Source organism: Chiloscyllium plagiosum, unplaced genomic scaffold (genome assembly GCF_037043375.1).
Source record: "Chiloscyllium plagiosum isolate Xiang-an unplaced genomic scaffold, Cpla_swu_hap1 HiC_scaffold_3, whole genome shotgun sequence".
NCBI lineage: Eukaryota > Metazoa > Chordata > Chondrichthyes > Orectolobiformes > Hemiscylliidae > Chiloscyllium > Chiloscyllium plagiosum.
Genome location: NW_028270141.1, coordinates 42,196,447 through 42,215,284, shown reverse-complemented (window position 1 = coordinate 42,215,284; position 18,838 = coordinate 42,196,447). Strand labels below are relative to the sequence as shown.

The following is an 18,838-nucleotide window of genomic DNA, read 5'->3' as shown; positions in this document are numbered from 1 at the left end:
TATGTAAACAGTTCAAGGATTTAAAGAGGCATGGTGGAGCCTAGAAGTGATGCATAATTAATATTTAATGGGTATTTTGTATTTGCATTTAAAAAGACAAACTGTCAGAAATAGAACGAGCTGAAGTAATGGAAGATGTAAAAATTGATGCGAAGGATTTCTGAGATTGGTTCCATCAAGAGTGGGTAAGTTCTGGTCTTGGATGGCTTGCATCCCAGACCTGTTACAGGAAGTACAAGTGGAGACGGCAGAATGTCTCGCCAGAGTCTGAGATACAGGAGGTGTCAGATGTTGTGACACTCTTGTTTGTGCAGGGTACAGTGAAAGGACATTGTTTTAGCAGTAGTTGCAAGTTGGTTTCTTGAAGCAATAGTCAAGGCAAAAATCCATAGACACTGAAGTTTGAGTAAATGAGCTTTTGGATTTGGTAAGGGCCACTGCTTTCTTTTTGAAATAATGGATGAAATTACTTTTCAGGAAAAATGGTTTGGATGTAGCATGCATTTTTTAAAAATTCGTGTACTGCCCAAGATTGGTTAACAAATTCATTTGAGTATCTGTCAGTTCTGATTTTTATTTATTTGTTAAAAATTGGCTGAAGGACAAAATGTAGGGAGCCGTGGTAAATGATTTTCATATGACAGGATAAATAATAGTGCTGTTACTGTTTGCTCAGTGATTTGGATTTTTGGATTTTTATAAATTTTAGATATTGAAATACCAAGTAAAATTTGCTCATTTCATTCTTGAACCTATGGCTTACTGTGGGCTTATGACAATTGACTGCAGAGAGATCTAGTGACTGTGGGATAGGGGAAGCAAATGACAAAAGGAATTTGATATAAAAGTGAGAAGTGTATTTTAGCACAAGGCTTTGTGATCTTATCAGCCATGATCTTGGAGCAGGCTTGAGGGGCTAGCCGACTCCTGTTCCTCTGAGATTGTAAAGCTGAGACGCAGAAGGGGTGGGGCGGACTCTGAATTGCAAAAGTTCAGTATCTAATTGTGGTAAGCAATTAAAATTAATCGAAGATTCACTTTATTGTGAGGGGAAACTTAATACAAAAATAGAGTGCTTCATGGCACAAGTGGGATTTTCTTCTGTGTAAGTACTATGTACAGTGATCATGTTATTTTGGAGCAATGTAAATATATTGGTAGTTCAGAAGGTTTCAGACTGTTATGTGGGTTGTCAGGTTGGTGGATAAGTGCATTTGAAATTTGAATCTGATCAGCATGATCATTATCAATGGAGCAGACTTGAAGGGGTGAGTAGCTTAGTTCTCAAATATTTTCTTTCCCATCTTCCTGAAACAGCAAGTGCATGAATATTGGTACTATTTCTGCCCTTTTCTTTTTAAAACTTTTCAGCTGTTTTGTTGCTGTGGCATAATGTTTCCAAAAGTCTGTTTGTGCTGACGATTCACTAGTTTGGGTTTTTCAAGACTTCTGTATTTGCATATGCATTGCAAACCTAATTTTTAACCTAATTCTACTCCCTTAAGTCTGACCTCTCATAACACCAGTGCTGTCTCTGACAACAGTTCTTTGATTCATGTTGCTCCACTTTTAGTGGTACAGCTTTGTTCCCATCCCAGAAATGAATCCATTTAAGCCCATTCCAACAACACTACCAAACTGCCTTTACGTGGATATTTTCCCAGCCCTGGTGATTTGCAGCCCATTTCAGCCTGTGTAGATCCTACCTGCATCATAACAAACCTCAATGTCAATGTTGCAAACTTGCCCTCATTCTGCCTATCCAGCCACATGTTTGTCAGTTCCACCTTTTTTGATTTTAGTGCTCACTAGCATACAGTACCTGAAAAACCTTGCGTACTGAATGTTTCTAATATGGTTAAATAGCTCTACACAATGAATGTTTTTCCACCTTGTTAACCCATTACCCTTACCTCCAGCACCCCATTGTTAATCACAAGTTCTTATCTGATCTGAGCCATGTTCAGCTGATCCTCCTGTTTCTCAAAACTTAACTCTTTCCTCCCTGCTTATACCCGATACACCTTCTCACCACAATATCCTGCAGTTGCTTGGTGGAATAGTTAAGTTAGCAGAGAGCAACATAGCATCTTGGAATTGTCTCTGGCTACAATAACATTTGTTCCCTTGATTTACTAAAACCTCCTTTTTCCCATTCCCTTCTATTTGCCTGCTTTTCCTACTCTGTACAGTTGTGCCACTTGGGTGTAACGTTTGGTTCTAACTACAAGCCCAGAGGAAGCACCACTTTAAGTGTTCAGAACCCGAAAAGAATTTAAGAAAACAATGCACCCAAACATCCTCCCCATCCCCGTATGTGTTCACTTTTCAATGAATAGAGAAATAAACTGTCTTGTCTTAATTATCAAATGGATACATTCTGCTAGTCCCTGAGTATTTGAAATAAATGTAGTTACTCCTCATGGTTACAAATAGCTTTGGATAGTAAATTAAACCATATCTACCTAATGTATTTGAGCTGGCACATGGGTGTGTACCAACTTTCATAAGACATGGTATTTTCAGCTTATTGAAACACATCTATGGTCTCATTTCAGGGCAGATTCAGTCCATGAATTCCACTCAGAACTACTTCTCGTGGAGGCAGTTACCTTTTTAGGTATGCCCAGTAATTCAAAAATGAATTTTAAGAGGTAGAGTGAGTTCCTGTAGAGCTTAAATTGATGTATCTATTGAGAAATGGAAATTGTTTTACTTGCCTTTTTCAAGCTTTATTCCCAGTTTCTTTTTGAAATCTCTGCAACCTAATGTGTTACTTTGACTTGAGATGCTGTTGCAATCTGGGACAGGTGAAAAAGCAGGCTCTTTCCTTAGTTTCGGTGCCCTCATTCCCAGTGATGAGTCTCAATTATCTTAGATGTAATTCTTATTTTTTCGTATTCAACCTATTTTTCTAATCTGCCTTTTCAAAGATGTTATCACACAACTCTTGAGGCAGGTGAACTTGACTGCCTGCTTGCTGGTCCAGGGTCCAGAGTCCAGATACTACCTTTGCACCACTATATTGGCAAACCTGGGGTCTTTTGAACCTTTTACTGAAATCTGTTTCTTTGCAATTAAATGGTCATTTTTTTTTTCTTTCACAGCACTTGATCAGATCGATTAACTCCAAAATGAGCTGTCAGTTCTTTGAAAGATTCAAAAGATTATTTTCTTCTGGAAACTGGCAAGACATGAGTTGCAAAAAGAATTGGACAGTGCTCAGCAGGATTGCAGCTGGCTAATTAACTGTAATCAGTTGCTTTCTGTCTTGCTTGTCTGCCTGCTCTTTCATACTCACGTCCCCATCTAACCAATACTGCCACTGCCACTTCAGCTGACCTACAGCTCCTCTTTTCATGTCTTCCTTGTATCTGCCAAATAAATAATTTAATCATCTCAAATTTGATCTGAGTGATTCTAGCTTTTTCTACTTGAACAGTCCTAAATTGAAAAACATTTCAAAAGCAATGGTTATACATGATTAATGGCCATGTCAGTGACTGGCCTTTGTTTAAAGTGTCTCTGGAGACAGGAGAAATGTATGATTGCCTACTTCAAGAGTTTGGGGAGGGAAAGTGAAGATGCGGTGGGTTTTTTTAATCAAAACGATTATTTTCAGAAGTGAGTTCTGAAGGTTCAGTCGTGAAATGCAATCACTAGATAAGTCTGGAAAGCATTGGAAACATAGCCAGATTTTGTTACTTGCAGTTCTGCTTTGGGAATTTAGTAAAATATATAAAAACTAAAATGTTTCTGCAACATACTGTGTACTTGAAATGTTCTTGGACACAGCGCAGTCATGGAGAAAGTGAGGACTGTGGATGCTGGAGATCAGTTGAACAGTGTGGTGCTGGAAAAGCATAGCAGTCAGGTAGCATCCAAGGAGCAGGGGAGTCGACATTTTGAGCATAAGCCCTTCAGGGATGAGGCTCATCTCCGATGAAGGGCTTGTGCTCGAAATGTCAACTTTCCTGCTCCTTGGATGCTGCCTGTCCGGCACATTCTTCAACACAGCACAGTGATTCCTTGTGTCTTGAGACCAAATCAATTTCATTTTACTGACTCTTTTACCTTCTGTCCACTTTTTACTGGGAAAAGAAACCACAGAGATATGAGAAGTTTTTGTCTAGTGAGTGGTTCAAATATAAAATACATTGCAAGCATAGAGGCATGTTCATTCAAAGCCTTCAAGAGGAGATTTGGTTTTTGTGAATGAGGAATGTGCAGGGCCGTGTGAAGGAGGAGTGTTGTGTGGCATTAAATGAATTGTTGGGTCAGAAGACCCAAGGTATGGAATGGCTAGCTCCTTTACTCTTAGTCTGTGATACTATAATAAGGGCATGCTGAGAATTGGACCTTGTATTTGTTTAGCTATTGTGTTTGAGTCTTGATGCTGTTCTATGGGTATAGCACTGGTTGGAAAGTTTTTGTGCTATAATTGTTTCCAGCATGGAGAGTTTTGTTAATAACATTTCTAACTGTTCCTGATCCAGGACTTCCCACTGGTATTCATTGTGGTACTGCAGCTGCCCACCACTTAAGTTGGAAATTCCACTATACTTGGATATCTTAAATGCTATCTAAATTATATTCCAAAGCCTTTTCAGACTACAGTCCAATGTAGTTGGTATTTGTCCAAAACCCAATTCTTGTTAGTTCATCCAGAATGTGTGGTGGTGTGATTGTCATTGGCCTGGTAATAATTACAAGAACAACAATTCAAATTCGACCACAACTTAAGCATTTGAATTCAGTTCAAGTTTTAAAAAGATGATGCATTGATTGGCTGTCTGTGCTGCACTATTCTATGAAACCCAGAAATAAGTTAGTATCAGTAACTAAATAACCCTGCAGCTGTCAGATCTTCAGATGCTGCCTGACCTGCTGTGCTTTTCCAGCACTGCTCTGATCTAAACTCTGGCTTCCAGCATCTGCAGTCCTGACTTTTGCTGAGATTATTGTGAAATCCTAACTGGTTCACTGATGCTATTTTACAGAGGAAACCTGCTGTCCTTGTATTGTCTGTATCTGTGTAACTCCAGTCCCAGGCCAACATGGTCTGCTCTTCACTACATTTTTTAGTTTGTCAATTAGATAATTGATAGTGTTTATCTTAAGCAGCTTTCATCACTTACTGTGTAAGTGCAGGATGTGCCAAGCAGCACTCCAGTCATTGGTCAAGTAGGACAAGAGCAGAAAGTGTATGAGAATGTATTGTATATACGGTTGCATATCATTCTGACTAGGATGTCTATAAGATGTAGCTTCATAGTCACTGGGTTAAATCTTGAACGTAGTACCCGTAACAGCTCTGTGACCATTCAAAAGGATACCTCACCACAGCGCATTGGGGATTGGCAATAAATATTGGCATTACCAATTATGCCTACATAACAAGGATGGTTTTTTGGTCGCTTTCCATTTTGGTTGATCAAATGCTGCTGAAATGTACACACTTCCAACAAATTGAAATTTTGACTTGCTCAGTGTGGTTTTGAGTTAATAACTTCTGAAATGAGATCTGAAGGATTGCATTGACTAAGGTTGCAACAAGTGTCAGTCATACAGCATAGAAACAGATCCTGCAGTCGAACTAGTCCACACCAACCAATTTTCTCAAAATAAATTAGTTCCATCTGCCTGCATTTGGCCCATATTCTTCCAAACTTTTCTTATTCATGTACCTATCTAAATGTCTTTTAGACATTCTAACTGTACCTGTATCCATTTCTGCCTGCGGCAGTTCATTCCTCAAATGAACTACTTTTTATAGAAAGAAACTATTGCTGTTCATGTACTAATTGAAATTTTTTTTTTCTTCTAACCTTAATGTTCCCTAATTTTGAACTCCCCTATCCTAGGGAAAAGACCTTTGTCATTCGCCTCATCAATGCTCTTCAAGGTTACCCCTCAAACTCGTACATTCCGGTGAAAAAATTCTGTCTCTTTTTGTAACTCAAACCCTTAACTCCTGATAAAGTTTCAGGAAGGTTTTGCTGGGTTGAGCATGATCTCTGGTGCCAAGGTCAATGGTGTTATCAATTCAGTTTCATTCCATAGAGATTTTTTTCGGGTTTGATGCATGTCTTGGCCAATTCAAGCGTCAACCACATTTGCTCTGGAGTCACGTGTTGGCCAACCGATATTGTTCTGTAAAGGGCATTGTTAAACAAAATCAATTTTGAAATCTTTTTTAAATCAGGCAAACAATTGAGAACCAAACTTTCGGAAGCCTTTAACCACTGGTTGAATGTCCCGGAAGAGAAACTTAAGGTAAGAGTTCCTTGCATCCTAAAGATGTTGAGTTTTATTTTGTGAAATTATTATTTCTAATAGCTATGAATTGTAGATTACAAGTTAAAATGTAAAAATTGGTTTATACATTGTGTTTTAACCTCAACAAAATATTGCAATTATTTTGTCATTCGCATAGTCACACAATTTCTGTTGATGGTAGTTTGGTAGCTATATGAAGTTGTGCAGAATACAAAAGGAAACTATTTGGTTCATCGTACCAATGCCAGTTCTTTTGAAAGAGCTGTCCAATTAGTGCTGCTTTACTGTTACATATATTCAGTTTTTTGAAGTTATTGAATTCTCAGAACATTGGAAAAACTCAGGTCTGCAATCTGTTTTTTTAATCAACTAATTTTAAATTTAAGTCTATTTTCGGCTTGCTAACTGTTTCTCCTTATCAATTGTATCAAAACCCATAACTTTGAACATCACTTAATATTTTCGGGACATCCCAAGTTTTCTGGTCTCTCCACATGTTCAACTCCTTTTACTACTGGTAACATTCTAGCAAATCGCCTGTGCAGATTACTCAGTGTGGAAACAGGCCCTTCAGCCCAACAAGTCCATACCAACCCTCCAAAGAGCAACCCACCTCCCTACATTTACCCCTTCCCCTAACACTACGGGCAATTTAGCATGGCCAATTCACCTGACCTGCACATCTTTGGACTGTGGGAAGAAACCGGAGCACCCGGAGGAAACCCACGCAGACACGGGGAGAATGTGCAAACTTCACACATCTTGAAGTATGGTGCATAGACGCCCAAATATTCGTGATGCATCTTGGAAAGCATTCTATCTGGATGTGTCATGGCTTGGTATGGCAGCTGCTCTGCCCAGGACTGTAAGAAACTACAGACTTGTGAACACAGGCGGTTCATCACGCAAGCCAACCTTGCATCTATTGACTCCATCTGTACTACTTGCTACCTTGAAAGGCAGCCAACATAATGGAAGGCTTTCCATCCTCGTTCTAATCTTTTCCAGCACCCTCTTCTTTGGGCAGAAGATTTAAGAAAAGCTTCAGCTCACATATCAGCAGATTCAAGGGCAGCTTCTTCCCTGCTTGCTTCAACTTCTGAATGGACCTCTCAAATTTTAAATTTAACTTTGATCTCTTTTTGCACCTTCGCTGCAGCTGTAACATTATATTTCCTGCTCTGTTCTATTACCCCAATGAACTCTTTATGGTGTGATCTGTCTATACTGCATACAAAGTGAAATTTTTCACTGTATCTAGATACATGTGACAATAATAAATCAAATCTGAATTTGACGAGTCCACTGGGGGTCTAAGGCCTAGTTTAAACAGTTTTGCATAACTTTGCTGTACACTAACTTGGCGCTCTAACTCTAGCTCTGAAGTAGGCATAATTGGAGAGCATACGAGAAATTTACTGTGTATAACTGAGACCCTCTACCAATACACTTAAATATAATGCAAAGCTTAAAAGGAAAGATTGCTTTTGTTGGCTTCATGATGCATGTTTTGGATGTAGGTTTAATCACTGAGCTGGATGATTTGCTGGAATGAGCAAACCTATATCCACAACCTCAACCTGAGCTCCAAATCTTCTCAAAACTCGCTACCATGATACACATTGGTTTAAAAAAAGGGTGCACTCTGAGCAGTGAGTATTTTTATTTTCGTGTGGGACCAGAATAGTGTGCTTATTTAGCATTGATTTGCATTTGAGTTTGAGCATTGACAAAAATTGTCTGAACACTTGACAGACAACAAGAATAAGAGCAGATTATACAGTTATTGATGTGCATTACAGCCAGTCTCTTTTTCAAATGTTTGATTAAACATGTTTAGTTGCTGATATTTCAATCTAAGTTCTCATCAGTATTAATGAGGCCACCACATTTACTTAGTTCTTGAACTTGTTCAACTTTACATCCTTCCTGTCTCAATAATATTCAACATAGTAATGCGCATCTTGAAGGATAGGCAGGAAGGTTTTTGAGAGGGAGTTCAAAGGTTGGCGTAGTCAAAGGCCTAGTCCCCAGTGGTAGAATGAATATTGGTAGTGTGCTCACGAAAGGAGTGCAAGCATCTGCGGGTTGGGGCCAGATAAGATTACAGTAATGCTGGGGACCAAGGCTATTGAGTTTTGAATGCAAGGCAAAATCTGATGCCTAACTTTGGAATATTTTCCGAAAGGGCTACCAGTGCTGCTTCTCTCCAGCTATGTCTACTATTCATCAGTGGCTGATAAGTGATCCATGACATCTGTTGATGGACTTTGTTAGGTGTGTGATATAAGAAAGGCTAATTGTTAAGTTTATTTTTTGAAGCTATTTGACTTACAAGCTAGTATTTTCCTGAATGACTGCACTGTAGGGATTCTCTAACTTGGCTTTACCAAAATGGCTCGCCACTGTGGTCAGGCCCTAACTGTTCGTGGAAAAGACAATACCCAATTAAGAAACCAAGTCCTGTAAATAGAGAGGCAGGATTTATCACCAGGGTGGCACGGTGGCTCAGTGGTTAGCACTGCTGCCTCACAGCACCAGGGTCCCAGGTTCAATTCCAGCCTCAGGCGACTCTGCAAACTCCACACAGACATTCTCCCAATGTCTGCGAGGGCTTCCTCTGGGTGCTCCGGTTTCCTCCCACAGTTCAAAGATGTGCAGGGCAGGTGAATTGGCCATGCTAAATTGCTCAGTGTTAGGTGCATTCGTCAGAGGGAAATGAGTCTGGGTGGGTTACTCAGAGGGTCAGTGTGGACTTGTTGGGCCGAAGGGCCTGTTTCCACACTGTAGGTAATCTAATCAGTGCTTCACCAGGGACTCTTACTGATGTTACCTAGTATGGTGACAAAATGTCTGAAAACCAGTCTTCTCGCTCAGCAAGCTAACTTAAACTTATTTATTTAGAATGTCCGTCCATCACAAGTTGGCCCGAAGGGTATGTTTCTGTACTGCACATCTGACTGAGTCTTTGAAAGAACTTAGCTTTCTCCATTATCTTTGTATGAAATGCAGTTTTGATGACGACACTTCCAAGCACAACATGAGGACCTAAGCACCAATCCTGATGGCATGCTACTTAGTGCATTTTGCCTGAAAAAATAGCCATTTGTGCCACTCATCTGGTAGAGAGCAGTGTCAAATACAATAGTTTGCCCTTGCAAATACCTAGAATCTTACAGTCATAGTTTTCTCAGATTTGAATCCTGTTTAAAATAAGCTTGAATGAGGACTATTTAAACTAGAGTCTTTACAATATTTTTACAGGCAATCCTATTAAAATGTGCACCTACTGAGCTTTGTATTAGTCCACTTGATATTTCCTATACAAAAAGATGGTTTAAAACCCCTTTGCCTTTCATTTATGCTTACATTGAATTACTTGTTTCTATTTGATGAATCAGCTGCATTCTCGTTCATGGTCTGGCACAATTTCTGGAATCTTAAACTTGTTCCACCAAATCATGTGATGCTTAGGAATTGGAAGGTGGGAACGCACCTAAAATTTGTCTTGCAGCAAATGTCTATTTCATGCAAACAGTTCTAAGCTTTCTGATTAGATATTGGCTAAGCTGTCTCTGCTGAATTCACATACATGATATTCTTGCCTACTACAAAAGTATCCGTCTTGATTTTTCAGTTGGCCCAACTTTTGAGGTAGTTACCAGACTTTCATTGCCTTTCATGTGAAGAAGTGCTTTGTGACATCGCTCTTAAATGGCCTTGCTCTAACTTTGAGGTTATGCTCCTTTCATCCTCTTTATCCTACCAGGGAGCATTTAGTTCTGGTATTATTCTGCTGCCTCTTCTCAAATCAATGTGAATGCAACGCGTTCACCCAGTCTACTTATCTGACCTAATGTTGGGACACAGACTTAAACCTCACACCTTCAGTGCATTCTGAGCTGAAATGGCACCTATTGTTTAAAAGCTATCTTAAGAATGTATCTTTAAGAAAGTTTTTGGATTGACATATGAAGGAACTGAAACATGATCTTTCTAAAAGATGAAAGACTTAAGTTAAATTTGTTTAATATTACATTTCATGACACTGCAATCCTGTAGCTATAAAAGTCTGTTATGATTTGCTCCACAACCACCTGATGATGAAGCAGTGCTTTTGAAAGCTAGTGCCTCCAAATAAATCTGTTGAACTCACATGGTGTTGTGATTGGCTTTGTCCACCCCAGTCCAACACTGGCACCTCCATATCACTGCTGCATCAAGGATTCCAAATGGTCCTCAAGCGCAAGTCTATTCTGCATTGCAGGAATGTCTGTTTGGTCTTAGGAGTATCTTGGCCAATGACTTTTGAAACACTGACTCCAGCAGATCCTGTTGATAGACAAGTACATTTAGGTGCTGTTACAGTTGTAATGGGGTCAGCATTTGCATTCCTCTGTAGCTTGGTTTATCCTATCATGTCTGTTCATTGCTATGTTGCCCCTTTTTGAATAAGAACAGTTTCGTGGTGTATTGACACTGCACTTCCTTTTGTAACTTGAGTATTGAAATGTGGGTTTTTCGATTTGCGACCTTCACAAAATTTTGAAGGAATCTTTTGTTTTGACCGGTCATATGGGTAAAGTCTTAGTACCATGAAGTACCTACCATTTTGGAATATTTCTAATTTTGTTTCTAACAGGATTTGACACAGTGCATTCTCAGCTTCATTAGGTATCCCACAGCTCTGATTTAGAGGACACTGTCAACTACCCTATGAGATATCCACCTGTTGTGGAAGGGAGTTATATTTAGCAACAGAAACCAGGAAGGAAAACCAAATTTTGACACCATGCTGGACTGACAAATCTAAATGTGAGAAATTCCCGTGAGCCCTAGTTTGAAATCCTACACAAAGGAGCCAGGTATAACTGTCGCAAACATGACATGAATTGTGTAAGTGTCTGAAATCCAGATATCCTGATTATCTTGTTTTCCTATCTAAAATTGGCTGTCTGGTTTCTTTTTATTAAAATTTGCCTGGTTTCTTTAATTTTGAGATCTAGACTAGATTCATAAAAGGTGCAGTGGTCATGTCCCTGCCTCTGAGTCAAGAAACCCATGTTCAACTTCCACCTGCTCCAGAGGTGCAGAGAAACGTCTCTGTACAGGGTTGATTAGAAAAATCTAGTTTTGTATCTGAGACTAGGTTGAAGATAGTGAAGAATGTTAAATTTAATCTCGTTCTTAACTGGTGCACATGGATGGCTGGAAAACATCTCATCTAATTGATGTCTGAATGTCTTTTTTTGTCAGTGAAGCTGATTGAAAATCTAGGTGCTCTTAATCCTGGTGTGTGTTGTGCTACATTATTATTAAAATATCATAACATTAATGGCAAGGCCAGTACACTTAGTAACAATGACTTTGCAGCTATTTGGACAGCAACTGCACTTGGTTTAATGTGAGCTTATCTCATTTTTCCCTATGTTAGTGCTGACTTGATTTTCATTCCGTAAGGAATCAAGGGTTATTGGGGAGGGTAGGTAAAGTGGAGTTGAGCTATGATCTCACTGAAAGCAGACTTGATGAGCTGAATGACCTGTTTCTGCTCCGACATCTTTATGGTATTCTGCTACTTAAAGTTGAGCATTCTAGTCAACGTTTCAGTTATGTCAGCATAATTGCATCCTCCTCATTGTTCAATTTTTACCATTCATTCCAGTCGTTGAGTACATGTGGTTCTGGAAAGTAAACATTACCTTCTAAACCAAAATGATCATTGAACAGAGGAGCAATAAAAGTTGGCTGGTTAGCCACTTAAGTTCTACCACTCAGTTGGATCATAGCTGATCCATGACCTAATTCAATACAGCAACCTTTGTCCTGATTTTGCTTACACCTTGGGTGAACACAAGTCTACAACTTTTGAATTCACAGTTGTCTATTCATTGTTTCAGCAAGTGAATACCAAACTTCATTTTTGTATTGAAGTGATTACTAACTTCAGCTCTGAAAGTTTGGGCTGTAGTTTTTTAGGCACTACCTTAGTTTTGGAGTAGGGTACAGAAATAATGTGTACTTAATACCTCAAACCTGGATCAAACTACACCAAAAACTTCTAACTGGTATAATCCTAGTTGTTTATTTCTCTCCTGTATCTTAACCCTTTAATGTCCAGAAGTGGATCTAGTAAATCTGTATTCTGAGACTGGCATATCTTCCCTCAAGTTTGAGCCCCAGAATTATTCATGGCACAACTGGTTTGTTCCAGCCAGAGCTTTTTATACCTGAAGTATGATACCTACCATAGGAGTGTAAGATTTTTTTGACAGTTGAATACTTGTAAAATAAATTTTTGTCTCCCCCCCCCCCCCCCCCCCCCCCCCAGCCAACCCTCCTAAATGAGAAGTGATAGCTGCGCTACATAGAGAAACTGCACAATGTTTCTGTATAACACAAATTCTGTAAAAGGCAAAATGCTGCAAATGCTTGAAAGCTGAAACATTAAATGCACAAAAAACTCATCTTGCAGCATCTGTTGAGAGAAATTGTTCACCTGTTGAGTCTGCTATAACTTCAAAACAATTTTTGATGGGACAGGTTGAGAATATTGTTACAATTTGATCCTTTTGAAATAAATATTAAATGACTGGTCACATTACACTATTATTGGCTATGAAATGCTTCAGTTTATTTCCATTAATTTCAGTTTTTTATTAAACTTTACAAGTTCTCGACTTTTGAAGCTGAACTCGGGCTACCTGAACACATCTAGGATCTTGATGGTCAGAGGTATAGAGTGCAAAAACAAGGAAATTATTGTAAACCTTTGAAAGTCCCTGGTTAGGCCTCAGCTAGAGCATTGTGTCGTATCCTTGTTACAATGCTTTAGGAAATAAAGCCTTGGGAGGATGCAGAGAATAATTACGCAGGTGGTACCTGAATAGAGGAACTTGAGTTAGTGGGGACAGTGAAAAATAGGACTTTATTTTCTCTCAAATCAACTCTATTCTAACACCTGCTCAACAGGGGCTTTGATGGAATAGTTAGGGATAGGTTGTCTCCTAGTTATGCTGACTGAATATGTGCCCTATGGTTTAATGATCTCCAATAGCAATAGGTGATTAGCATAAGTAGAAAGATGTGAACTTAATGCTGCAAGTTATCATAGGAAAAGTTCAAGCCAAATTTGAAGTACAGTTGGGGGGAAAATGAGAGAATTTGACTAGTTGGATAGCTCTTTTGAAGTGCTTGATTATTACTTTAGTTATGCTGTTAACCTTTCACTTTGTTTACCAATAATTGCTAAGTTAGCAATTTTCATTTCCAACGGGTGTTACTAATAAACTGAAGCTTAATGATATTCAGTAAATCAATGTCATTCACTTTTTAAGAATAAATTACATTATACAGCACCTTTATCAGTGAAAATACCTGCATGCTTCAGTGAGGCATAATCAAAGGAGAGGGTAACAAAGGGTTAGAAAGGAATTAAAGACCAGAATGGGATTTTGTAGAGCTCTGGTAAAGCTTGATGTAGCCAAGCCATATCTGGTGGTGATGGTGTTTTCTGCAGAGCTAAAATTGGTCAGTTGTCTTTTAAGTATGTCCTCTTTTACATTTTTAAATATTTCTGTTTTTGCTCTAGGTCATCATAGAAGTTACAGAAATGTTGCACAGTGCTAGTTTGCTGATCGATGATATTGAGGATAACTCTAAGCTGCGCCGTGGGTTTCCTGTGGCACACAGTATCTACGGTGTTCCATGCGTCATTAACTCTGCCAACTATGTTTACTTCTTGAGTCTGCAGAAGGTGATGACCCTTGACCACCCAGAAGCCATTAAAATCTTCACACACCAGCTACTTGAACTGCATCGAGGTCAAGGCTTGGACATTAATTGGAGAGATACATACACATGTCCCACATTGGAAGGTTATAAGGCCATGGTGCTACAGAAAACTGGAGGACTCTTTGGACTGGCTGTTGGCCTCATGCAACTATTCTCTGAAAATAAATCTGACTTCAAGCCTCTTCTTAACACACTGGGGCTTTTATTCCAAATACGTGACGATTATGCAAACTTAGCATCTAATGAATATAGTGCAAATAAGGGGTTTTGTGACGATTTAACAGAGGGAAAGTTTTCATTCCCTGTTATTCATGCCATCTGGTCACATCCAGAAAGTACACAAGTGCAGAATATTTTGCGACAGCGAACTGAGAATATGGATGTCAAGAAATACTGTGTGAGCTATCTTGAAAAGGTGGGTTCTTTTGCTTACACCAGAGAAACGCTCAAAACATTGGAATCTGAAGCTTACAAAAGTATTGACAACTTAGGGGGTAACCCACAGTTAGCAGCTTTAATTGATCAACTTAGTCGAATATATCAAGAGACATAAAAATGGTTTCCTTTGCTTTTTTTTTTTTTGAGACCCATTCCTCTCTTGTACCCCTTATGTACATGCACCTTGTCATGAGTGCTTTTACTGGATTTCTCTGTCACTTCTCATCTGTCCAGTTCACTCTGATTTGAGTTCTTGTTCTCTCCTGTGATTCTTCTTCTATGACCTGATACATTGTACTCTCTCTATCCTTAGCCCTGCAGTATATATCATTAGTTTAAAATACAAAAATTGATAAACTGGAAGTACTAAGAATGTTGAGATTCCAGTTGAAAATGTCGGCTCTCCACCTTTTTTAAAAATGATTAAATCCAGATGAGCAAATTTTTAGATGGTAATGTGACGGTAATGTAACACCCTGGTATTTCATCAAGAATATAACAAAGAACAGAAATACAATGGTCCAGTCTCGGGATTGCATTTTCCAAGCATCATCATTTACAGCCCCACCCTCCCTTACCTTGCCTCCCATTTTGTTAGAGGCCAGCTCATCATTGAGTTCTTGTTGCATGAGAATTTCACTGATCTGAGGATGCTTATAAAGACCTATTACTCTTAATGCTTATCTTAAGAATGGTGATGGGAGATATCAAGACACTGGCTGAGGTCACTTGCAGACAGGGCCTTGAGGCCTATGATGAAGGGGATAATCTGAAGTTATAGCACTGTATCGTAAGCATTGGAGAGCAGTATGTCATACACTTCTCTACTGCACTGGTTGAGACTACAGGAGTTTTGGTAGAGCTGAATAACTTGCTAATTATCTAATAATAAGCATTATGTAGTTATAACTTGGCCTTTAATATGAAAAGAATGGTGCTGTCTGTACGCAAACTGATCTCGTCTCATTATATTCAGAAAGATTAAAGTGGTGCATATGAACTTTTAACATTTATTTTCAAAATAAACCACAAGTGTAAAGTCCTATTTGACTTGCTGAGTGTTTTATTGTTTCCTTTTTTGATGGATTTTCAATCCAGTTACTTATTCAGAATTATTTCTAGTTGGTGCATTTTGAACAAATAAGCAGTCAAGCCCCATCTCTGGTTTGCTTCATATTTGATATTTGTCCTTTTGTAAGGAATAATGCAGTTCCCTTCTGTTGCTCTGGTCAAGCAATGCTCTATAATCTGCTTTTTCTTTTAGGGCATATTGAGTTACAAACTCATGCCACTACTTTGTTGTGCTGTGGTATCTGTCCACATACTTTCTGAATTATCAAGAGAGGAGCTTATCTGACTTCAGGAATTTCATGTCATATTTGTGCACCTCTTTGTCTTGAAAATTATTACTTGAAGCATAAGTGTTTCTATGCTGTAGACTCTTTGCCAGCCATCTGCCTTAAAATCTCTACACTGTGGACCCTACCCAACAATACGAATATTGCCATTTTGAAGCAATTTTCAGCTATGTGGTTCATGCTCAATGGGCAGTGGACTGCAATTTAAGATTGGTCTCCTTCGTCCAAGATGGAAAGAAGCTTTAATATTTTTTTAAAAATTCAATTGGACTGCAATCAAGATCGCAGAGTTGGGATCAAAACTACAGCTGTTCCTTCAGGAATGTTAAATTTCATGTGTAATCATCCACCAGTGTTGTGGAGTTAAGAGAGTTGATGGTGCTAAAATGTCCAAGATATTAAGGGTTAATGTGCTGACCAATATAATTTCAGAGCCACTTTGAAATTTAGCATCACTGGTACATTTAACAAAACCCATGCAGGTTACTGATTGTGCAACTCTTGGATGTTAATGGTGATAAATTAAGTTCAAATGATGTTGAATGGATGATGTATACATGCATGGATGTTGTAGCCTTTTCTCATAACCATCTTTTCCCACAATACAACTTCTTGGTACAGCAAACAGTTTTTTTTTGTTTAGCAACTTTCTGTGCTGCCATATGAACGATAGTTTAATATCCTTTTTGGCTGCTATACAGTGTGTTCTAAAAGCTTTGTCCAGTCCTTCCATTATTGATACTATATTTTGAGTCAGATTAGTATTTTTTAAATGCTAGCTGATTTGTTTCTAGATTCTCAATTATATAGAGCTGAGTCACCGTTTTGGAATTGGAAGGCAGTCATTGTCCTTGTAAGACTGAAAGGATGCCTAAGTTCAAGAATCGTGTATGCTTAACAAGTTTTGCAGCCTTTCTTGGTATGGTTTAAACCGTATAACTGGTTTAGCCGATGTTTAGGCTACCATAAGAAGTTATTTGAGCCATGTTTCTGCTGACCTTGACAGTAGACCATGCTGAGATTGCAAAGCCAATCTTAAAATCTTGGTATCATTAATTCAATTGCTGTGATTTGACTCCAGTTTCTGTATTGTGCAGCTGATTTTCTCTGTGGAAAAACAATGGGTAATCATGCAACAAGAAATGTTTTGTTGAAATTTACTTGTCAACCTAACTCATCCAGTGGTTGATAGTTGAGTATTTTGATTAGACGAGATTGGATTAGATTACTTAGTGTGGAAACAGGCCCTTCAGCCCAACGAGTCCACACCAATCCGCCGAAGCGCAACCCACCCAGACCCATTTCCCTACACCTAACACTAGGCAATTTAGCCTGGCTAATTCACCTGACCTGCACACTTTTTGGACTATGGGAGGAAACCGGAGCACCCGGATGAAAACCACGCAGACACAGGAAGAATGTGCAAACTCCACACAGACAGCCGCCTGAGGTGGGAATTGAATCCGGGTCTCTGGTGCTGTGAGGCAGCAGTGCCAATTCATTAGATGCATCTCCTATTACCATGTGGAAAAATACACAGCCCAGAAGAGTTAATTGGTTGAAAAAGTCCATTTCGGTGTTTGTTCCTCTTGAGTCTTCTATCCGTCCTGATTGAACTTGTAATACATCCTTTTCTTTGCATTTACTTAGCTTCCTTTTAAATGTATCTTTTATTGATCAACTATTGTGGTAGCTGGTTCCATTTTCTCTGTAGTTTTTATGCATCAGTTTCTGAATTCTTTATTTGATTCCTTGGTGACTAATTTTATATTAACAGCATACAGTTTTTCACTTCCACAAATGAAAATACTGTCTACTCAATTAAAACCTTCCATCATTCTTCATGGCCTCCAGAAGGTCATTCTTCTTATGCCTCTGTTTCGAGAAGTATGTTTCTAAATTTGGAAAATGTCCCAAGGTGCTTTATAGGATGGTGGTCAAATATAATTTGACCATCAGCAACTTTAAGACATTAAGATGACTCTTTAATTGGATTTTTTTTTAAAAAGGTAAGCCCCCAACTTAGATCTAGGTCTTGCCACATGTTGGGTAAATTCCACAAATGGAGAAAAGGTATCTACACAGCTTATGCTAAATAGAGCAGGATTTTGGGTGATCTGTTCAAGGTTTTTTAAAATCTTGCAGATTTAGTAGGGACCCAATTTATCCAATCAAGGTTTCCAAAAAAAGAACTTTTTCTGATTAATGACTAACTATTCAGGGTTGATATCAGGTAGAAAAGGCCAAATGATTCATTTGGAGCTTTAAAAATTGGACATTGATACATTTTGAAAAGTAAGTCTGGGCATGGATGGATATAGAGCAAAGGCTAATAAATGGAAGTGTAATTTCGTTTTTGGCAGAACAAATTTTGAGGGATTCCTGGTAAGTTTCTGTTTCTGTATTTGCAAGTGGAGGGCGTCCTGTACATGCTTTGTACTAAACTTTTGGCCAATGACCTTCTCCTTGGAGAACCTGCGACTGACCCCCTCCACTCTTGTCCTGTCCTTGTAAGTTTTCATAACCACATTCAGATTGCACTTTCTTGATTACTACTTGTGTGTACACGTCATTCTGTATCAGCTTTTTCTAAGACTTGAAATCCCACTATCTAACTTTGTATGCTAACTGCTACACTCGTGGCATTTGCCCATTTTAGATTTGTATGGGATTTAATTATAACTCTAGAAGTCTTGATCTTGACCCAGAATTTACACCAAGTGCCACTGCTTTTCAAAAAAATTCTTTGCTCTTTTGAGACATTATGGTTTTATAAGTGTAAACAAATGCTTAGTGTTTGCTGTCTTTCAGTCATGCGCTTTACTAATTCTGGGAGTAACTTTAAGATTCCTTATGTTTTGGCGTTTTTACAACTAATGGAAAGAGAACGTGTAGTTAATTAAATCGAATTAGTGAATGTATGGAGTGTAATTTTTCACTTGGGTAAACTGACTTTTACACTTCAATTT

The 18,838-nt window shown here is 38.7% G+C and overlaps 1 protein-coding gene across 9 annotated transcripts in view; it reads left to right on the top strand.

Moving 5' to 3' along the window:
- Positions 1-15,554, top strand: part of ggps1 (geranylgeranyl diphosphate synthase 1) — a 50,062-nt gene extending 34,508 nt beyond the window's left edge. For 5 of the 9 annotated variants that reach the window (XM_043679896.2, XM_087978680.1, XM_087978673.1 and 2 more), the window contains 2 exons: positions 6,206-6,276; positions 13,871-15,554. In XM_043679896.2, coding sequence (XP_043535831.1) covers positions 6,206-6,276; positions 13,871-14,626 — 827 coding nt within the window. In that variant the 3' untranslated portion in view covers positions 14,627-15,554. Of the gene's footprint in view, positions 1-2,558; positions 2,621-6,205; positions 6,277-7,799; positions 7,932-13,870 lie in introns of all 9 variants that reach the window. The other 4 variants (XM_087978662.1, XM_087978686.1, XM_087978698.1 and 1 more) reach the window with 3 other exon arrangements.
- The last annotated feature ends 3,284 nt before the right edge of the window (positions 15,555-18,838 follow it).